The sequence below is a fragment of the Gracilinanus agilis genome, chromosome 4, assembly GCF_016433145.1.
Source record: "Gracilinanus agilis isolate LMUSP501 chromosome 4, AgileGrace, whole genome shotgun sequence".
NCBI classification, from domain to species: Eukaryota; Metazoa; Chordata; class Mammalia; order Didelphimorphia; family Didelphidae; genus Gracilinanus; species Gracilinanus agilis.
The window spans coordinates 390,853,267-390,871,087 of NC_058133.1; the positions used below are offsets into that span (position 1 = coordinate 390,853,267).

Sequence of the window (17,821 nt, forward strand, 5' to 3'; positions counted from 1 at the left end):
AATCCAGTTTAGGGCAGTATTCATGGATGAAAAGTTAATAAGATCTGACTATTTCACTTTAAGTTCTTCTTGGAAGTGTACTTCCTTTGATAGGTTAGAGATATCATGGTAAAGGTAGCTATTGCTATATTATTAAAATTTTGTACTTTTGTTTTTTTAAAATGTGACATTAAAATGTTACATGCTTGCTTATGGCTAAAGGCTGCTTTTCACTATCCTAGACTATTAATTTCCTAGGTAATGGATTAAAATGAAAAGACAAAATGGAATATAACTAATTCAAAATTTGAACATTAAGAGTTTAATGTTTGTAAACTTCAATTTGAGTGGATGATGGAATAGATGCAAAGCTCTATTCGCTGCTCCTTTATCTGGCATTGCAATCAATATTTGTGGTAAATTAGAGCATTTTCTAATTATAAAACTTCAATAGCTTGCTGTTATGGAAATCTTTATTGACTTCAAATGATTTGTCCATGTTATTGCTATCAGAAAACATTTTTCCTCTAAGAGAGAAACTTAGTGAGGAGTTTGGATATGTACATTCAGTGTTAGTTTTAAAAACTGAGTCAAAATAAAATTTCAAATCATTAATAGCTAAAATACCAAATTTGCTCATGTAAACTGAAAGAGTAATAATTATTTCACTAAAATTTTTATCTTTTTTTAATAATATGTATTTATGTTGCAACTTTTTATATATTATTTTTTTGTGTCTTACAGTAATAACGAGTAGTGGCTACAGTCCCAGATCGGCACATCAGTATTCCCCACAATTGTATCCCTCCAAGTAAGTGATCATTTTTGTCAGGTATAGCAAAGCAAATAACCAGAATTATTTTATGATTTTTCAAAAATCTCAATTTGTTGACTATAAATAACAGATTTTTTGGTAGGCAAAGTAAGGATGAAAGTTCACCCAACTTTCAATGGGCAAATCTGGATACATGCAGTTGTTTTGGAAATGTTCATGCTCATGTTGTCCTAAGAAAAGTAATAAATTCAGGTAGATAACTCATTTTTTTTACAAAAACAGATTCAACAGTGGCTTACTATAATCAGTTAAATTTAAAGGCATAATGTTTAAGCATGCGTAAACATCTTCACAGTTACAAATTGTTTGAATTATGAACATCTTGGTGAATAACTTGATTAAAAAATATTGGACTGAAACATTGTGTCAAATTTTGAGTTATGCTTTATTCTCTTAGGAGAGTTTGCATTTTTTAGGTCTATAATTGCTTTGCCAAACTTATTCAGGCATTTCCATGTAAACCAAGTTTTAACACTATTTAGGAGATAAATCTAGACTTGTCTGGAAATAACTGTGTTCCCAAGCTTTAGATTTTACATACACACACAGGCAGAGTAATATATCAGAGTAAATTCAGTATGACTATTTTCTAAGGAAGTAATAATACAGCCAAGTAAAAGTTGTCATTTTCTTAGGTATGAAGGATTGCATAATTAAATAGAGTCATTACCTTAAGGGGGAACAGAATGAATTGGAATTCAACTTTTTCACCTTTCTTTTGTCTCACGCTTCAAGTATTCAGTTGCATGTGTACCAAGGGAATGGAAAAATTAGAAGAAATAGACTTTTGGGTTATGCATTTCTATAGAAATTTGCATGTGACTTCATTCCATTAGATTTTTTGACATGCCCTTATTTGAGGTAATTTATCATAATGAAAGATTAATATTACTGTTTTTAGTTAAAAACATAAAATTTTTATATTTCTCTATATAGGAGATCATATATATCCATTGTATACACCATGCTTATGTTATTTATATCATTGGAAGTTTTGATATGAACTATTGTCTCTAGTTTTCCTTTTAAACAAAACTGAAGCAGTTTCAAAATTAGGATATTTTCATATTTTAATAATATTTTCAAAAAGGTCATAGCCTTTTTTAGAAATTATAAAATGACTCTAGCCAAGAGAAAAGGCATGTAGTTTTAATATTACTGGCAAATAATGTGCTAACTAAAGTTTGCAGTGGTGTGGCTTTGGGCTTTTTCACTAATATTTGGTGTGTTAAACAGAATCAAAGTTTTGATCTTAATAATGTGAAGCATTTAAGGAGAATTACACTGTGTGATTATGAAGGTCTCATTCAACCTATGCATCAGCTTCTTCTTCTGTGTAAATAGTATAGTATGCAAGCTAGAATTATTAAGTCATTGCTAAGCATGGTGTCACTGCCTGAACACACACCATGAAACTTGAAATGGACTGAAATAAGTAATTTGAGATTCTAAGAATTAAATAAAAAATACCAGCGCTAGAAAGTAGCTTAGAAATCATCAAGCCCAGTCACTCAATTTTTTAGTGAGTACTAGGTACTTCAATGAGAAGGCTAGTGAGATCCAGGGGCTTGACAAAGCTATGCAACTCATTTGTGATTGAGCCAGGACTAGAATTCAATTCACCTGACTCCTAGTCCAGCACTTTATCCACTACATCACAAAATATACAATTAATAATGGACAGGGCGACAGATTCCCAATTGGAATTTAAAAGGTTTTCTTATTTAAAAGTTGATAAGCTGTCTTAATGAACATACAGTCTTTGTTGCCGCAGTAATGCTATTTTTCTGATATTTAGGCCCTATCCACACATTCTTTCTACACCAGCAGCTCAAACAATGTCTGCCTATGCTGGACAGACTCAGTATTCAGGAATGCAGCAGCCAGCAGTGTACACAGCCTACTCACAGACAGGACAACCTTACAGCTTACCCACTTACGGTATTTTGCATCTTATTTTGTACTTTCTTTATAAGCGGGAGACTCTGCTCATTGGTCATTTTATTTTCTTGTGCCATCTGCAACAGGGGATTCTAATAAGTTAATTATTAAATTGCTTTGAATGTTGATTGCTCACCCAGATTTAGGTGTGATGTTGCCAGGCATCAAGACGGAAAGTGGACTTTCACAAACCCAGTCACCACTACAGACAGGGTGCCTCAGTTACAGTCCAGGGTTTTCTACCCCCCAGCCAGGCCAAACACCTTATTCTTACCAAATGCCAGGTGAGTAGCTATTTGTTAAATGCTATAGAAAATGACTATTTTATAGGTTGCAGACTAGAAATAGAGTCTACAGTGTTAGGAGATTTTCTATGGTATTTGCAAAAGTTCATCACATAAGACAAATAACAAAGAGAAATATGAAGAAAAAGCTCTAAATGTACCTTTTGATTTATTCTAAAATTTGAAAATAAAAACTTAAGTTAAAAGTACCTAACATTACCCTGCAACCAAGTCTTGGCAAAAATCTCTTCAAATCAGTGGTAACATTCAGTCAATAATTTCATTGTCCATTACTGTTCTCTAAAATATTCATAATGGAAATTATTATTATTTTTAGCATTAATATGTCCAACATGCTCTTTTGTTAGCTTCCAAATTGAATTGGCAACTTTGAGTGAATTTTTACAATAATCAGTGAATATTGATGTTTTGGGGCTTATTTTTTCCTTTGTAAAATCATTTAATCCATATTGTAATATCTGATAAGTTGAATTTTTCAAATGATTCTTTTCTTTTAACAAATATTCAGCTCTATCTTTGTTATATAAATGGCATTTGATTTTTGTTTTGCTGTCTTTAATCTCTTTGAGCTTCTTTTCTTTAGAGAAAGCAATTCTGATCATTATATGGTAGTCGCAAAAAAGAAAATGGTGGCAGAGTGGAAATATTACTACAGAAAGACTTAAAAAATTTTTGGATGCCATTTTTAAATTTTAAACCTCATAACTACTATTTTTTAAAACTTATTTCTCTATTTCTCAATGCAACAATTAGTTAATCTAAAAATGTCAGAATGATTTAATAAAAACAAATTGCCTCTTTACTTCCTTTCTTCTATTTCTTCTTCTTCTTCTTCTTCTTCTTCTTCTTCTTCTTCTTCTTCTTTCTTCTTCTTCTTCTTCTTCTTCTTTCTTCTCTTTCTCTCTCTCTCCCCCTCCTCCTCCTCCCATTATATCAATCGCCACTTTAACTTCCACACTTCCTAATAGATAAAAGTCACTTTTATCTATTTTATTTTATCTATTTATCTATTTTATCTAAGAAATACTTAGATAAAGCATTTATGTTTGGTGTTTGTAGTCAAAATGAATATGATGTGCAAATATACTTTCTTATGGAGTCTTAGAGAGCTCTTATTATTTTTCATAAACAGACTTTATTAGCATAATCTCAGGCTGAATCAGTACCTAGAAGCTTAAGAGTGTTTTAGGGACTATGAAACCTTAAGTTTTGGAGGAATTTTTTGAGGGATAACAGTAGAATTCCAAAATGCTCATACTTAGGAATGTAAGTCTTGTACAGAATAGATGCTAGATACTGCTATAATATAAACAAAAAATTCTTTAAACTTGCATATAGAAATAACACACCAAAGTTGGAAAGATATTTCCATATTTTATGAATAAAAGATTACAACTAATTGTTTATATTTTTCCTAAAGTTTTTATAGTTTTTAAAGTAAAATATTTTGATGCATATTATAAGAAATAATTTTAAAACAATCTATATTTTACTCCTAGGTTCTAGTTTTGCACCATCATCCACTATTTATGCAAATAATTCTGTTTCTAATTCAACGAATTTCAGTAGCTCACAGCAGGTATGAATTTTTTTAAAAAAACTTTTAAATAAAGTTTATTGTGTTTGATAAAAATTCTTCAGGTTACAAAATAACTGCATCTTAATATTTTATTTGCCTTCTTATGAATGAGTCTTCAGAACAATAAAATTTATGTTTATTTTTAATCCTGAGAAAGAGCTTTTTTTCAGTTTCAAAGCTCTTCATAAGGGCCTAAAAGTTTCCGCTGTTTATTCATTATTTTATTAATTTTAATTTAAATATATTATTCCACTAGGCATTATATATAGTTCCTTGACAGCTTAAATAGTAGATACTGGCCATAATTTAACCTTTTTTCCATACTTTGAGGTCATTATATGTACTGGACCATAACAAAGTGATAACCTTAGAACCTAATGAGTTACTTAATCAAGTCATGTTTGTCCCTACAAAAAAGAATTCTAGAGTTTTGTGACTTAAAAAATTATTGTGTCCTCGTTTAATATATTATTTTAGTTCTTACTTCATAATTTAGCAGTTCAAGGAACCTTAATTTATTTCACAAATATAGGGATCTGATCTAAGTAATTAGAGTCACAAAAGTAAGAAGTGGAAAGTTAGGACATGACTAAGGTCCTTTGGCTCCAAAACAAGAGTTCTAACTCTCAGTTCACAAAAGAGTTTGAGTATGTACTTTTAGCACTCCCTTTCCCATTCTAATTTGCTGCAAATTATCTACCATGGGCTTAGATTAAGATATGTTCAATTTTGTTAGGATCTGGGTAAATCAAGAGTAGATAGGCTCAAAGTTAGGGCCTGAAGAACTCTCTCACCGTGCAAGGGCCTGAGGAATTTTTATTGGAAGGGAGCACCAGAGGAAATGTCTATGTAAATATGGGGAATTTTTGAAATCCATTTTGTTAGTGTGAAGATATTTTTCTTGCTTGATTCCTGGGCTTCCAGGTATTCTTTTGATCACAGAAGTCATCAGACAAACAAATTCTGAATAAATGTACTTAAATGACAAAGTAATATTTCACTTCACTAGTTTTGGTACTAATTGTATGCCAGTTAAGATTGTAAATCACCAAAGACTGAACAAATGGTTTTTAAGAGTTACTATTGCTTAAAATTTCAGCCCATTGTGGTCATCCAGACATCTCAGGCCAAAACTCAAAGTTTTTTCCAGCTTGATACAAACTGTCAGAGTTGTGCTTTGCTGACATAGCCTCAGAGAACCCAGAGTAACCTCTATGTCCAAGTGAGGGATTAGAATAGACCTTTAGTATAAGTTTCCCTAGACTTTTATGTAATTATTGCCATACTAATGAGTTTGTATGGAGCATTTCTCCTTCCTTATTCCTAACATAAATACATCCATATCTTTTTAAGGAATTTTTTATTGTCATAAAGATGATTACAATAACAGAGAAATTGTGGATATTAAAAAGATTCTGGAACACAAGTATTTAGGATTAAATTGTGCACACTGAAATTATTAATAATAACACATCTGTAGAATGCTTCAGGGTTTATAAAGGTTTGCAAATTTCTAATCAATAGGCTCATAAAGTAAATACTTCAAAAATTAGTTTTGTCTTGTTATGGATGAAGAAAATGAGACTCTGAAAAGTTAAATGACTTGCCAGGATCAAATAGCTACTAAGTATATGAAGCAAGATTTAAACCCCCTTTAAACCTTCAAGTCTAGTGTTATTTTCTCAATGATAGATTAAATCAGGATGGTTACACTAAAGACTAAAAGTCAGCCATTAAATCAATGTGTATACATATACACAGACAATGAATACACAATATATTTATACATACACACCCACACACTCATCGTGTTAGTATTATATATATATATATATATATATGCATGTATATGTTTCCATTCTATATGAATATATATTTACATGAGAGGTCAAATTATGCAGATATATATGTTTAAGTGGATAGGCAAATGTCTTAATTAAAATTTCATATCAAGGAAACATACATGATAAAATTGCTATAGCATTGTCTGACATTTGAATATTCTTTCAAAAATTAAATTATCAATTATAATGTATGCTAGTATGTAAGCACAAAAGGATCATCTTTACTTCCTTCAGCATCCTGGAAAACTCTGATAAGCATATTACTTATAATAAATTTACTTTACCTTTTCAATCAGTAAACATAGTTGTTATAATCCTCAAGTTAGTAAAAATTCTACATTATCATGAGAAAGAGGTATTCATAGAAAAAGTTGATTAAGGATATATAACTTTTTAAATAGTTTTTCCTCTGTATTTAAATCTTGAAAATTTTATCCAGATTTGTCAATGAGTGTATTACATACTATAGACTTACAGATAAAGTGACAAAGTGACATTTTAACTTCCTGTATCATCAGTGAATAATATCCTTCCACAAAGATGGAAAAAGTCTTTACTTTTCATTGCAATCTGTTTGTGAAAAATATATCCATTAAAATATGTAGATCTCTAGAAAGTAGATCCCATTTTCTCTTAGAAGTGATATTACACATTGGACTTCTGTTAAAGACCAAACAAGACTGAAGGCATGATAAATCAGCAACAAATACAACCAAGAGTATAAAATAAAAATACAGTAAATAAAGATAAAACAATACAGCAGCTATAAACTATGATAATTAACATGTGAGATGTTTCAAGCTCTGAAACATGGGCATATAATATACTATTCTTCAATATTTCAAAGATCTCCAATTTTAGTGGTATGTCAGCTTCACTGACATAGTAACCAATACTATATCTGAGCAGATGGTCTTTGTGTTTCTGAAGCGGGAAAAAAAGACATATCACCTATTGTCCAACCTTTTGTTACCAAACTTTTAAATTTAGGCTTAGTTCTTTTGGTATAGGGCAGCGACGGCAAAACTTTTAGAGACCAAGTTCCCGAAGTGCAACCCTCATGCTGTATGTGAACACCCCACCTTACCCCAGAGATGGAAGGGAAGAGCTCCCACTGGGCTCCTAGCCAGAGGGGGTGGGTAATATGAGAATTGTTCTCAGATACATGTGAAGGGGAAAGGGAACAGCCCACTGTGGCATGCATGACATAGGTTCACCAAAACTGGTATATAGAAAAGTATATATAGTGTCTATAGTCTAAGTCTTTATCACCTGGTAGGACTTCATAGTGAGCATAAGCATGCATTCTATGGTCAGAGTATTGGAGAACTAAGGGCCATCTATGGCATGATGAAGCACAAAAAGTAGGGATTTCGCGGAGGGAATGTTGAAGGAGTCTTATACTAAAAAGCATAGTCAGAACATTAAAAACCACATCTTCAATGGATCACAAATTGGACCCATATATAACTAGCATACCAACTATAGGTCTCACTGAGTATGAGAGTATAGAGATGAAGGAGTCTCCGAACCTGGACCTTTCATTCATTTCTCTCTTTTTTATTTTTTTGCTCCAGCTTTCATATTAAAAAAAAATTGCCAGCAGATGCCTAAAGTGTCTATGGGGAAAGTGTGAAAAGAAGTCATATTCTTTTGTATGGATAAGAATAAAACATATTCATGAATGGATTGTGCAGAACTTCAGGGCTTTTTAAACGCCTTTACTTTACTTTCTCTCCATAGTCTCTTAGAATCAATACCCTGGGTAGTTATAGATCATTTGAGTCCAAAATATGCCTACCATTATATATCTCCAAATAAATATATGTATATAACAAAAGGCTTAATTTGAATATAATGATGTAGAATAATAGCACATATTTAAAAAGCACTTTATAACTTTCAAAGCATTCTTCTATAATATAACCCAATTAGATAGATGTTGTAAATATTATCTCCATTTTACACATAAGTAAACTGAGGCTAAGAGGCTAAATAACTTGTCCATGGCCACTCAAGTAATTAGTGGTCAAACTGGAACTAACAAGTAGGTCTCCTTTCTAGACATCTAATGTTCTTTCTATTATACCCTATACCTCACCATGCCAATTCTTTTGAAGTCAGGGGAGTCAGAAAAAACAAATGTTTATTTGATTATTTAGGATATCTCGTTGAATATAGTGGTATCCATGAAACAAAAAAGAGCCAGAAGAAAGTTTCCAACTCAGAATCATCTATGGAAGGTTTATGGAAGGATGTGGTCAGGCATTGCCCATACTGAGAAGATATTAGATAAGTTATTACCTGTACCATTGTAGGAAGAACCCACATGAATAAGATTACAGATTTATCGAAGTAGTAGGATAGTTGACTTGAAAAGGGCAATTTTGTCCCCTGTACTTCCTTGTGGTACATATGAAAGTCTAAACCTTGATCAGAGCAGTAGTTTCAGTTAATACATTTCAATTATTGTTTCAGGATTATCCATCCTATACAGCCTTTGGCCAAAACCAGTATGCACAGTATTATTCAGCATCAACGTATGGAGCATATATGACTTCAAATAACACAGCTGATGGCACATCTTCATCCTCATCAACATATCAGCTGCAGGAGTCTCTCCCTGGACTGACTAGTCAACCAGGTACAGATATCCATTCAGGTGAAATACTTTCATATATTTTGTCATATATACTAAAATGAGAGACACATTTAAAAATGATGATTGAAATCGTTGAGATAGTCGCCTTGCCTTTGACTTATGCCAGTATCCTTAGATCAGATGTCACATTTCTATAGATATTTCCGGGAAAAATGTGAAGGAAGGGGGCCTAGCAGTACCAGATATTAAACTATACTATAAAGCAGCAGTCATTAAAACAATATGGTACTGGCTAAGAGACAGAAAGGAGGATCAGTGGAATAGACTTGGGGTTAATGACATCAGCAAGACAGTGTATGATAAACCCAAAGAGCCCAACTTTTGGGACAAAAATCCACTATTTGACAAAAACTGCTGGGAAATTTGGAAAACAATATGGGAGAGATTAGGTTTAGATCAACATCTCACACCCTACACCAAGATAAATTCAGAATGGGTGAATGACCTGAATATAAAGAGAGAAACTATAAATAAGTTAAGTGAACACAAAATAGTATACCTGTCAGATCTTTGGGAAAGGAAAGATTTTAAAACCAAGCAAGAGTTAGAGAAAATTACAAAATGTAAATTAAATGGTTTTGATTACATTAAGCTAAAAAGCTTTTGTGTAGATATTTCCAGAGAATTTTTCATTTTGTTGAGAACAATTAATCACAAAAGCCCAAGTGTAAATATGAGTGTTGGTTTTACAAAAAGGAATAGAACTTTCAGCAAATTGATCAGTTATAACTAGAGATGTTTTTGCCTGGGGCAAGTGGTCCAGTATACACTTTCAACTGAGGAGAGGGAGAGACATCTTCCAATTGGGTCAAGCAAGACAGAATCTAGGAAGAAGCCTACCCTGCATTGTTCAATATCTTACAATTTTAGCAGATTATTCTTGTTAACGAGAACTAAACTCTTTTCTTTTCATGCTATGGAAAAATGTAGTTAAATTTGGCATCCTAGGGAGAAGTTTTGATTGCTTTGCCCTGGTTATGGCTCTGAGATTTGTAGTGTAATTTATCTTATTAACAACTCTCGTGATCTAGTATATGATGTTATTTTCAGAGAATGTAACTAAAAATCACATCTTCTTGTATATTTCAAGCATATATTTTGGTCACCCATTATTCTGGCTTTTAGCTATGTCCTGTATTCTAGAACTCTGAAGGAATAGTATTGAAGGATCAATGCCTATTTCTTTGATACAAGTGGAAAAAATCCTATGTATACTTGTATAGTCTAGGGGTCACAGACCTAGATTTTAGGAAGACTAGCAGCTCTGGTATTAGGACTTACTAAACCCTTTTCAGGGTTTCTCATACACCGTTGATGTACATCTGACACTCAACTCTCACTTGTTGCTCCAAGAGGTTGTAGAATTCACAGCAGTCACACCATAGTAAACCAACTCAGCAGATGGACTAAACCAGATTGAAGGTAACATGTTAGGGATGTGTCTAACTCTAGCATTTGTAGACTTCCTCCAGTGGAATGTGCAGATGAGAATATTTTGTTATAAGGGTCATGAAGGCAGCTGAAACAGGAACTGTATAGCACTTAGAGCTTGGTCAAACATGGAAAACATTAAGGTTATTCACTTGCATCTCCAGCCCATCATCAAATATCCTGACTTTTGTTTTGCCACTAGACTTATATGATGGGAAAAGAGAATAAGGCTGACTACTTTGTGCAATTCTGCTTCACTCACATCCAATTCATGCACAAGTTAAGAAACCTCACTTTTATGTTATTGGTCCTTTTCAAAAATGAAGGACAAAAAATCAATAATGAAACATTTTTAGTTGATAATACGTATTTGAAATGGGAGGCATAAATAAAAATGAAGCGTTTTATTAAACATTTTCAGTGTGTATAAGAACTTTAAGGATCTAATTTATATCTGCTTCCTCTCTTTGTCAGAGAGTGGTCAAATTGGTGAGAAGGTGGGACACCATGTTATAAAAGGATTGAATGAAGAATTTGGTGATGATAAAACTTATTGAGGACAGAAGATTATACTTGTTTGCTTGACTGCTTAGAAATAACTGAGATATTACTTAGTAATGGGTGAGGAAGCAGTAGGTGGAAGACTCCCATTCAGTGAAAACAAAAACTCTCTAACAATTGTTATTCAGTCATTCATTTATTCAGATCATGACACTCCAATATTGTCCATAGGATTTTCTTGGTAAAGATACAAGAGTGGTTTGCAGGTGAGTTGTAGTGAACTTTCAGAGGATCTTTTAGCAAAAGCTAGATTACCAGTAGTCAGAGATGTTAGAGAAAGGATCCTTAATGAAATTGTATATTAGACACTTTGACCTCACATGACATTTCTAATTCTTAGTTTTTGTGGTTCTTTTGATGACAAATAAGTTACTCAACGTACTGATTATGGCTAATTTATTTAGAATACGAGATAGTAGCTTAAGATCCTGGCCTTCCCTCCAAAACATGTCTTTATTAACAGGATATTTCATAGCATTAATTAAAAGAAATAATTTTCATTGAAATTTCCAATACCATGGAAAGACCAGTGGGAAAGTCTGGTGGATAGTCTGGGCAAAGAGATCTTTAGTACCCTCAAATCAAAATATTCATTTGTTTACCAAATGTTCCAGTTATAAGAATCATACCTACACTGGCCCATGAGAGCTGGTGTCTAAATGCCAAGTGTATTAGACAATTCTAATTGAGACTGACACTGCTGAGAGCAGAGTAAGATGAGTAGTCAGGAGGAGAAAACCTCTTACTTTCTGACAATCCTAATTCACGGAGCAGAATTAAAGGCAAGACTAGTAATGTGTGTTTAAATGAACTCTTTCTGCCATTAGGTAAACACACACACACACACACACACACACACACACACACACACACACTTTCTGTTTGTTTACTTACCTGTCTAATATATGGAAAGTGCTTTGCAAAATTTAGTTATATTAAAATTTTGCTATTATTATGATCATTGTGATTATTATTATTACTACTAAGGGTGTGATCTGATTGGGGAAAATTCTTTTTTTTTTCCTTAAATAATATCATGATTGCACAAAATTGTTCTGATATACTTAGAAAGTTAAGCTTCTATTAAAGAAAAAATCATTGATTTTTTGGTTAAATACAAGCAGTCCAGTGTTGTGATACATATTTATATATACATATATTTATTCAAGAAATGTATGCATATCTATAAGTTTATGTACAGATAAATATGTACAAAGAGTGAATAAATATGCATAGACATGCTGTTATTTAGTTCAGTTCTATAAAACTGTCTTTATAAGAATTTCAGTATGGAATTTATTGGCTTGGGAATTTAAAACATAATCTCTTTGGGTTATCATTGCTTACTGATGCTTGATAGCATGGCTAATATAATTTTGAGATTTATAGAGTTATTATTGCCTATTATTACTTTATCAATTAGGCTATTTTTCTCTCACTAGCAATAGTTGTTGTTTTTTTTTAATTTTAAACCCTTAACTTCTGTGTATTGACTTATAGGTGGAAGAGTGGTAAGGGTAGGCAATGGGGGTCAAGTGACTTGCCCAGGGTCACACAGCTGGGAAGTGTCTGAGGCCAGATTTGAACCTAGGACCTCCTGTCTCTAGGCCTGGCTCTCAATCCACTGAGCTACCCAGCTGCCCCCTAGCAATAGTTTTTTAAATGTCTTTCTTTCCTTTGGTAAAAGTTTACTTAATGCAACAATTCCATTTCAAAAAATTAAACAAATTCTGCACCTGGAATGATTTTTTTTCACTTGTAGAGGTGAGCAAAACTAAAATGCTTCCCATTTAAAACAAGTGTATATGTCAAGTAAAAGATTGGAAAGAAGCAACTACTTCTATATTTGTTCAAAAAATAATTCTACTGGCTTCTACCATCTTTAAAACAGAAACATACCTTGAGCTCAGTAAAAGATAGCTGGTCATTCAGATGTCAAAATTATCCTAATGAAATAAAATTAAGTACCCAGAACATACAAGGTGCAGTTATAATTCTGATTTGAGGATAATTAGGCAATCATGTACTGTATTGGTTCAAGAATAAGCCTAAAGCAATTGATAATAGTAGATGGAAATTGTAAATAGCATTCAGTTATTTGTTTTAGCTTTTAGGCTGTTTTATGAAAGATTTAAGGAAATAGGACTTCAGTAATTAAGGATATGCCTTATAATTCATTATCTTTTTAAAGATTTCTGACTGCCATTAGCATGTAATTTATTTTAGAGATATTTTAGATTTGAGATTATATTTTTATTTTTTTATTTTTATTTTTTAATTTTTTTTTATTTTTTTTTTAGACCCTTAACTTCGGTGTATTGTCTCATAGGTGGAAGAGTGGTAAGGGTGGGCAATGGGGGTCAAGTGACTTGCCCAGGGTCACACAGCTGGGAAGTGGCTGAGGCCGGGTTTGAACCTAGGACCTCCCATCTCTAGGCCTGGCTCTCAATCCACTGAGCTAGCCCAGCTGCCCCTGAGATTATATTTTTAAAAGATCAAAATATTAAGATAAGTTAGAGATTGTGTTTTCCTAAATTCTATTTTGTCAAAGGCATTTTAAAAATCTTTGAAATTAAGCACAATTAGTAATTTGGAAAAATTTTGCTTTTCACCTGAGGACTTCAATGCACTTTACAGCTCATTAGCTAATTAAAACTTCAAAAGCATGCCAAGAGAAGTAAGAGATACAGTGAGATCACTTCACTCTGCTGAAATGAAGCCCAGTCTCTTGAGCAGAAAAACAATAACTACTAGAGTCTCATGGTAACTTCCTTTAGGACTATAATGGGCAGAAAGTACTAAATCTAATTGAAATATATAATGATTTTGAAAAGATAGACCACATTAATATTCTTTGTCACTGAAGGTAAAAATTTTAAATCCCAAAGCAGTTTTAATTTCCTCCTGTTCCCACAGAGTATGTAAATGTGACTTGTAATTACTTGAGTTGGAATTTGGCACAGGAACTGGAATGAACAACTTTCACCTTGTTTGATTGAAAAAAAAAGCATCACCAAATGTTTAATGACTACTTGAGCTCAAATTCTAGCCTTTATTCTCTTATCCAAAGACAAGAGAACATCTTTCAAGTGTAAAGGGCCAGTAAAATTCCACTTGGGTTAGTTGCCATTTAAGAGACGATTTAAAGGACATGTTAAGTCTAGATTATGCTTTCCTACTTGTAGGATTAATATTCCTGGTAGTAGTATTCTATTGTCGGAGGATTGTCATAGTAATCTATTGTCATAGAAATTAAACAATACTTTCATTTGTTTGGCCCAGCCTTTCTTTGCAGAAATAAGCAGAAAGAGATGTATCTGACTTCTTTTTGACATGATTGGTATTTTAGTTGTTTTTAATGTATTCATAATATTTTTTCATAATTCTCTACCATACCATCAGCCAATGTAATGGCTATAAGGCACCAGAGATTATTCACCATTTATAATCAATAAATACTGTGCTTTTCAGTATATATTGAGAGCTTTGCTACTGTTCAGGCACTGGCTTTTGTAGCAGCTACCTTCTTCTTCCTTCTACTCAATATCCCTGACTTTATGACTTTGGCTTGGGGTAGATTTTGGTATTTTCAGCTTACTCCTGAGTAATTAAATTACCAGTAGTCTGCTGAATCTCCCTCAGAGTGGTGATCATTTTATATACCTCCAGAAATGGTTCTTTATTTCCATCTGTTGTTTTTTTCTTGTAATGATCTTGGAACAAAGCTATGATGCTATTAGGGACATCTAAAATTCAGTTTAAAAGCCCATAATGACTGATATTAGGGAATTTTACCGCAGGGATTTTTTCAACCAAAGTTTTTAACTAGAAGCATTAAATTTGAATGCCTATTTGTATTGAAAAATAGCAGTTGATTTAGACTCTACAATAATTTTGTAACAACATCATGGGATATCCAAACTATAGCCAAGAGTTAACATAGTGAATAGAGGCCACGCTAAAAATCAGGAAGACTTGGGTTTAAGTGTAGCTAATGATATATAATTTTGGGCAAATCACTTCATTTTTCAGTGCAGTGATATAGGCAACCAAGATGCCAACGTGATGTGATTTCCAGACTAACTGCTGAACTGACTACTTCTCTATGTGATAAAATCATAATAGCCTATTGCAACAAATAAGCAAATATTTGTTATCAGTAATTCGTGAAAAATAAGAGATTTTTTTAAGATTACTTCTTTATTTTTTGAAACAAATCTTTGTAAATTGGGAATTCATTTGTAATTTAAAGTCTTAGAATGTTGCTTATGGTACTGTGGAGTAAAGCAACTTTCCACATGGTCAAATGGGGAAGGCAAGCATGTGTCTGAGGCAGGACTAGAATGTAAGTCTTGGGGGCAGCTGGGTAGCTCAGTGGAGTGAGAGTCAGGCCTAGAGATGGAAGGTCCTAGGTTCAAATCCGGCCTCAGACTCTTCCCAGCTGTGTGACCCTGGGCAAGTCACTTGACCCCCACTGCCCACCCTTACCACTCTTCCACCTAAGAGCCAATACACAGAAGTTAAGGGTTAAAAAAATAAAATAGAATGTAAGTAAGTCTTCCTTTCTCCTAAACTGATTTATCTACCATGACAAATTATTTTTCTCTTAGAATAACAATTGTAAGGGGAAAAAATATTGTGTTAGGGCTATGTTGGTAAAGCGGCAGTTCCCCCTCTTCACAGAGCCCTAGGATATTTTTGCATGTCCTGCCCCTCTGTCCAGCCACACAGTGCAAACACTTTAATGGGGGGGGACCAGGAAGGGGAACTCACTAGCAGCTTGAAGTTGCACTTTGGCCACGGGATCTGGAAAAGGTTCACTGACACTGTGTCATTCTTACATAGTTAAGTAAATGAAAAGCTAGTGTGTATGTAGGTGTTTTCATGTTTTCTTCCCCATTAGATGATGAGCCCTCCAGGGCAGGGACTATCTTTTTACCTTTCTGTCTGTGCTCATTGCTTAACATAGTACCTGATACATAGTGTACACTTAATAAATATTTCTTGACTTGGTGACTACTAATCATGAAGGATCCTTCACAAGAATAACTCATTATGAGGAACTCAATCAAGTAACAAGCATTTATTAAGCACCTGACGTGTCAGGTCCTCTTCTTTGTTCTGGGAATACTAATACAAAAGTGAGAAGATCCTTTTAAAAAATTAAAAAATACAACTCATTGTTGAAATAAACATTAACATTAGCCAATATCATTAACCACAAAATCGTAAATTTATAGCTGTGATGTAGGGCAAAAAGATGGAGAAAAATCTCCAGTGAAGATAACATGTAGCTGTTAACACTTATTTTCAAATTCCTAACAACCATGTATGCTCTTTTTTGGGTAGGTAGGTGGTACAATGTGCAAGGCCTGGAGTCATGAAGATCTGCCTCAAATACTTATTAGCTGCATGATCCTGAAGAAGTCACTTAACCCTGTTTGCTTCAGTTTCCTCATCTATAAAATAGCTGGAGCAGGAAATGGTGAAACACTCCAATATCTTTGCTAAGAAAACCACAAAATGGGTCACAAAGTGGAAAAATATAGATTTAAATGACTAAACAACAAATACTCTCTTTTTAAAATAGGCTATATCATATAGTAGTCAGGGATTCTTGCCATTCATCGACACTGAGCTCCATGTAAAATCATTTTGTGAAAAAGTAATTTTTGTCTAAATTAAAAGTGACAAATTTGTGGGCCAGCTGGGTAGCTCAGTGGATCAAAAGCCAAGCCTAGAGACAGGAGGTCCTAGGTTTAAATCTGGCCTCAGATACTTCCCAGCTGTGTGACTCTGGGCAAGTCACTTGACCCCCATGCCTAGTCCTTAGCACTCTTCTGCCTTGGAGTCAATACACAGTATTGATACAAAAATGGAAGATAAGGGTTTATTTTTTTAAAAGTGACAAATGGTGATAGTTAAAAATGTTTCACATTGAAATAAACTTTTATAAATTAGACTGTTTATATCGTTTTATCAGTCTAATGAATATGAAAATTCATATTCGCTTTGGTGTACTTTGAATTCCTACTCCCTCCCTTTGTTATATACTGTCCCCCATATCTGGAATGCTTTCTTTCTCAACACCACCTCTTGGAAGCTCTAGTTTCCTTTAAGGATCAGCTCAAATACTCCCTCCTGAAAAAGGTCTTTCCTCATTCCTTCAGGTTTTAGTGTTCCATTTGCCTCCCTCAATTCCATTTATTTTATTATACATATTTCTATTTATATAGCTCCACATACAGTGTGTCCATCATTTCTCCCTTACCTACTTGATTTGTAGTTGTTGTCATTGTTCTGCAGTCCATCTTCAGTCATGTCTGACTCTTCTTGGTCCCATTTGGTATTTTCTTGGCAAAGATACTAGAGTGGTTTGCTATTTTCTCCTCCAGCTTATTCTACAGATAAGGAAACTGAGGCCAACAGGATTAAGTGGCTTTTTCTGGGGTCCCATAGCTAGTAAGTTTTTAAAGACAGATTTTTAACTCAGGAATAGGAATCTTCCTGGCTTCAGGCCTGGCACTCTATCCTTTGCACCACCTATCAGTGCCTCCTTGAGAGTAGGGATTTTTAAATTTCGCCTTTCTATTCCTAGCATGTAATACACTCCTTAACATATAGTCGATGCTTAATAAATGCTTGTTGAATTGATTTTAGTTTGGCAATCTCCTCTACATTATT

The 17,821-nt window shown here is 33.4% G+C and overlaps 1 protein-coding gene across 2 annotated transcripts in view; it reads left to right on the plus strand.

The window, feature by feature from the left end:
- Positions 1-17,821, plus strand: part of EYA4 (EYA transcriptional coactivator and phosphatase 4) — a 276,232-nt gene that overhangs the window by 206,590 nt on the left and 51,821 nt on the right. Inside the window, exons 6-10 of one of the 2 annotated variants that reach the window (XM_044677012.1) lie at positions 724-790; positions 2,613-2,755; positions 2,896-3,039; positions 4,560-4,639; positions 8,962-9,127. In XM_044677012.1, coding sequence (XP_044532947.1) covers positions 724-790; positions 2,613-2,755; positions 2,896-3,039; positions 4,560-4,639; positions 8,962-9,127 — 600 coding nt within the window. Of the gene's footprint in view, positions 1-723; positions 791-2,612; positions 2,756-2,895; positions 3,040-4,559; positions 4,640-8,961; positions 9,146-17,821 lie in introns of both variants that reach the window. The other variant, XM_044677013.1, reaches the window with a different exon arrangement.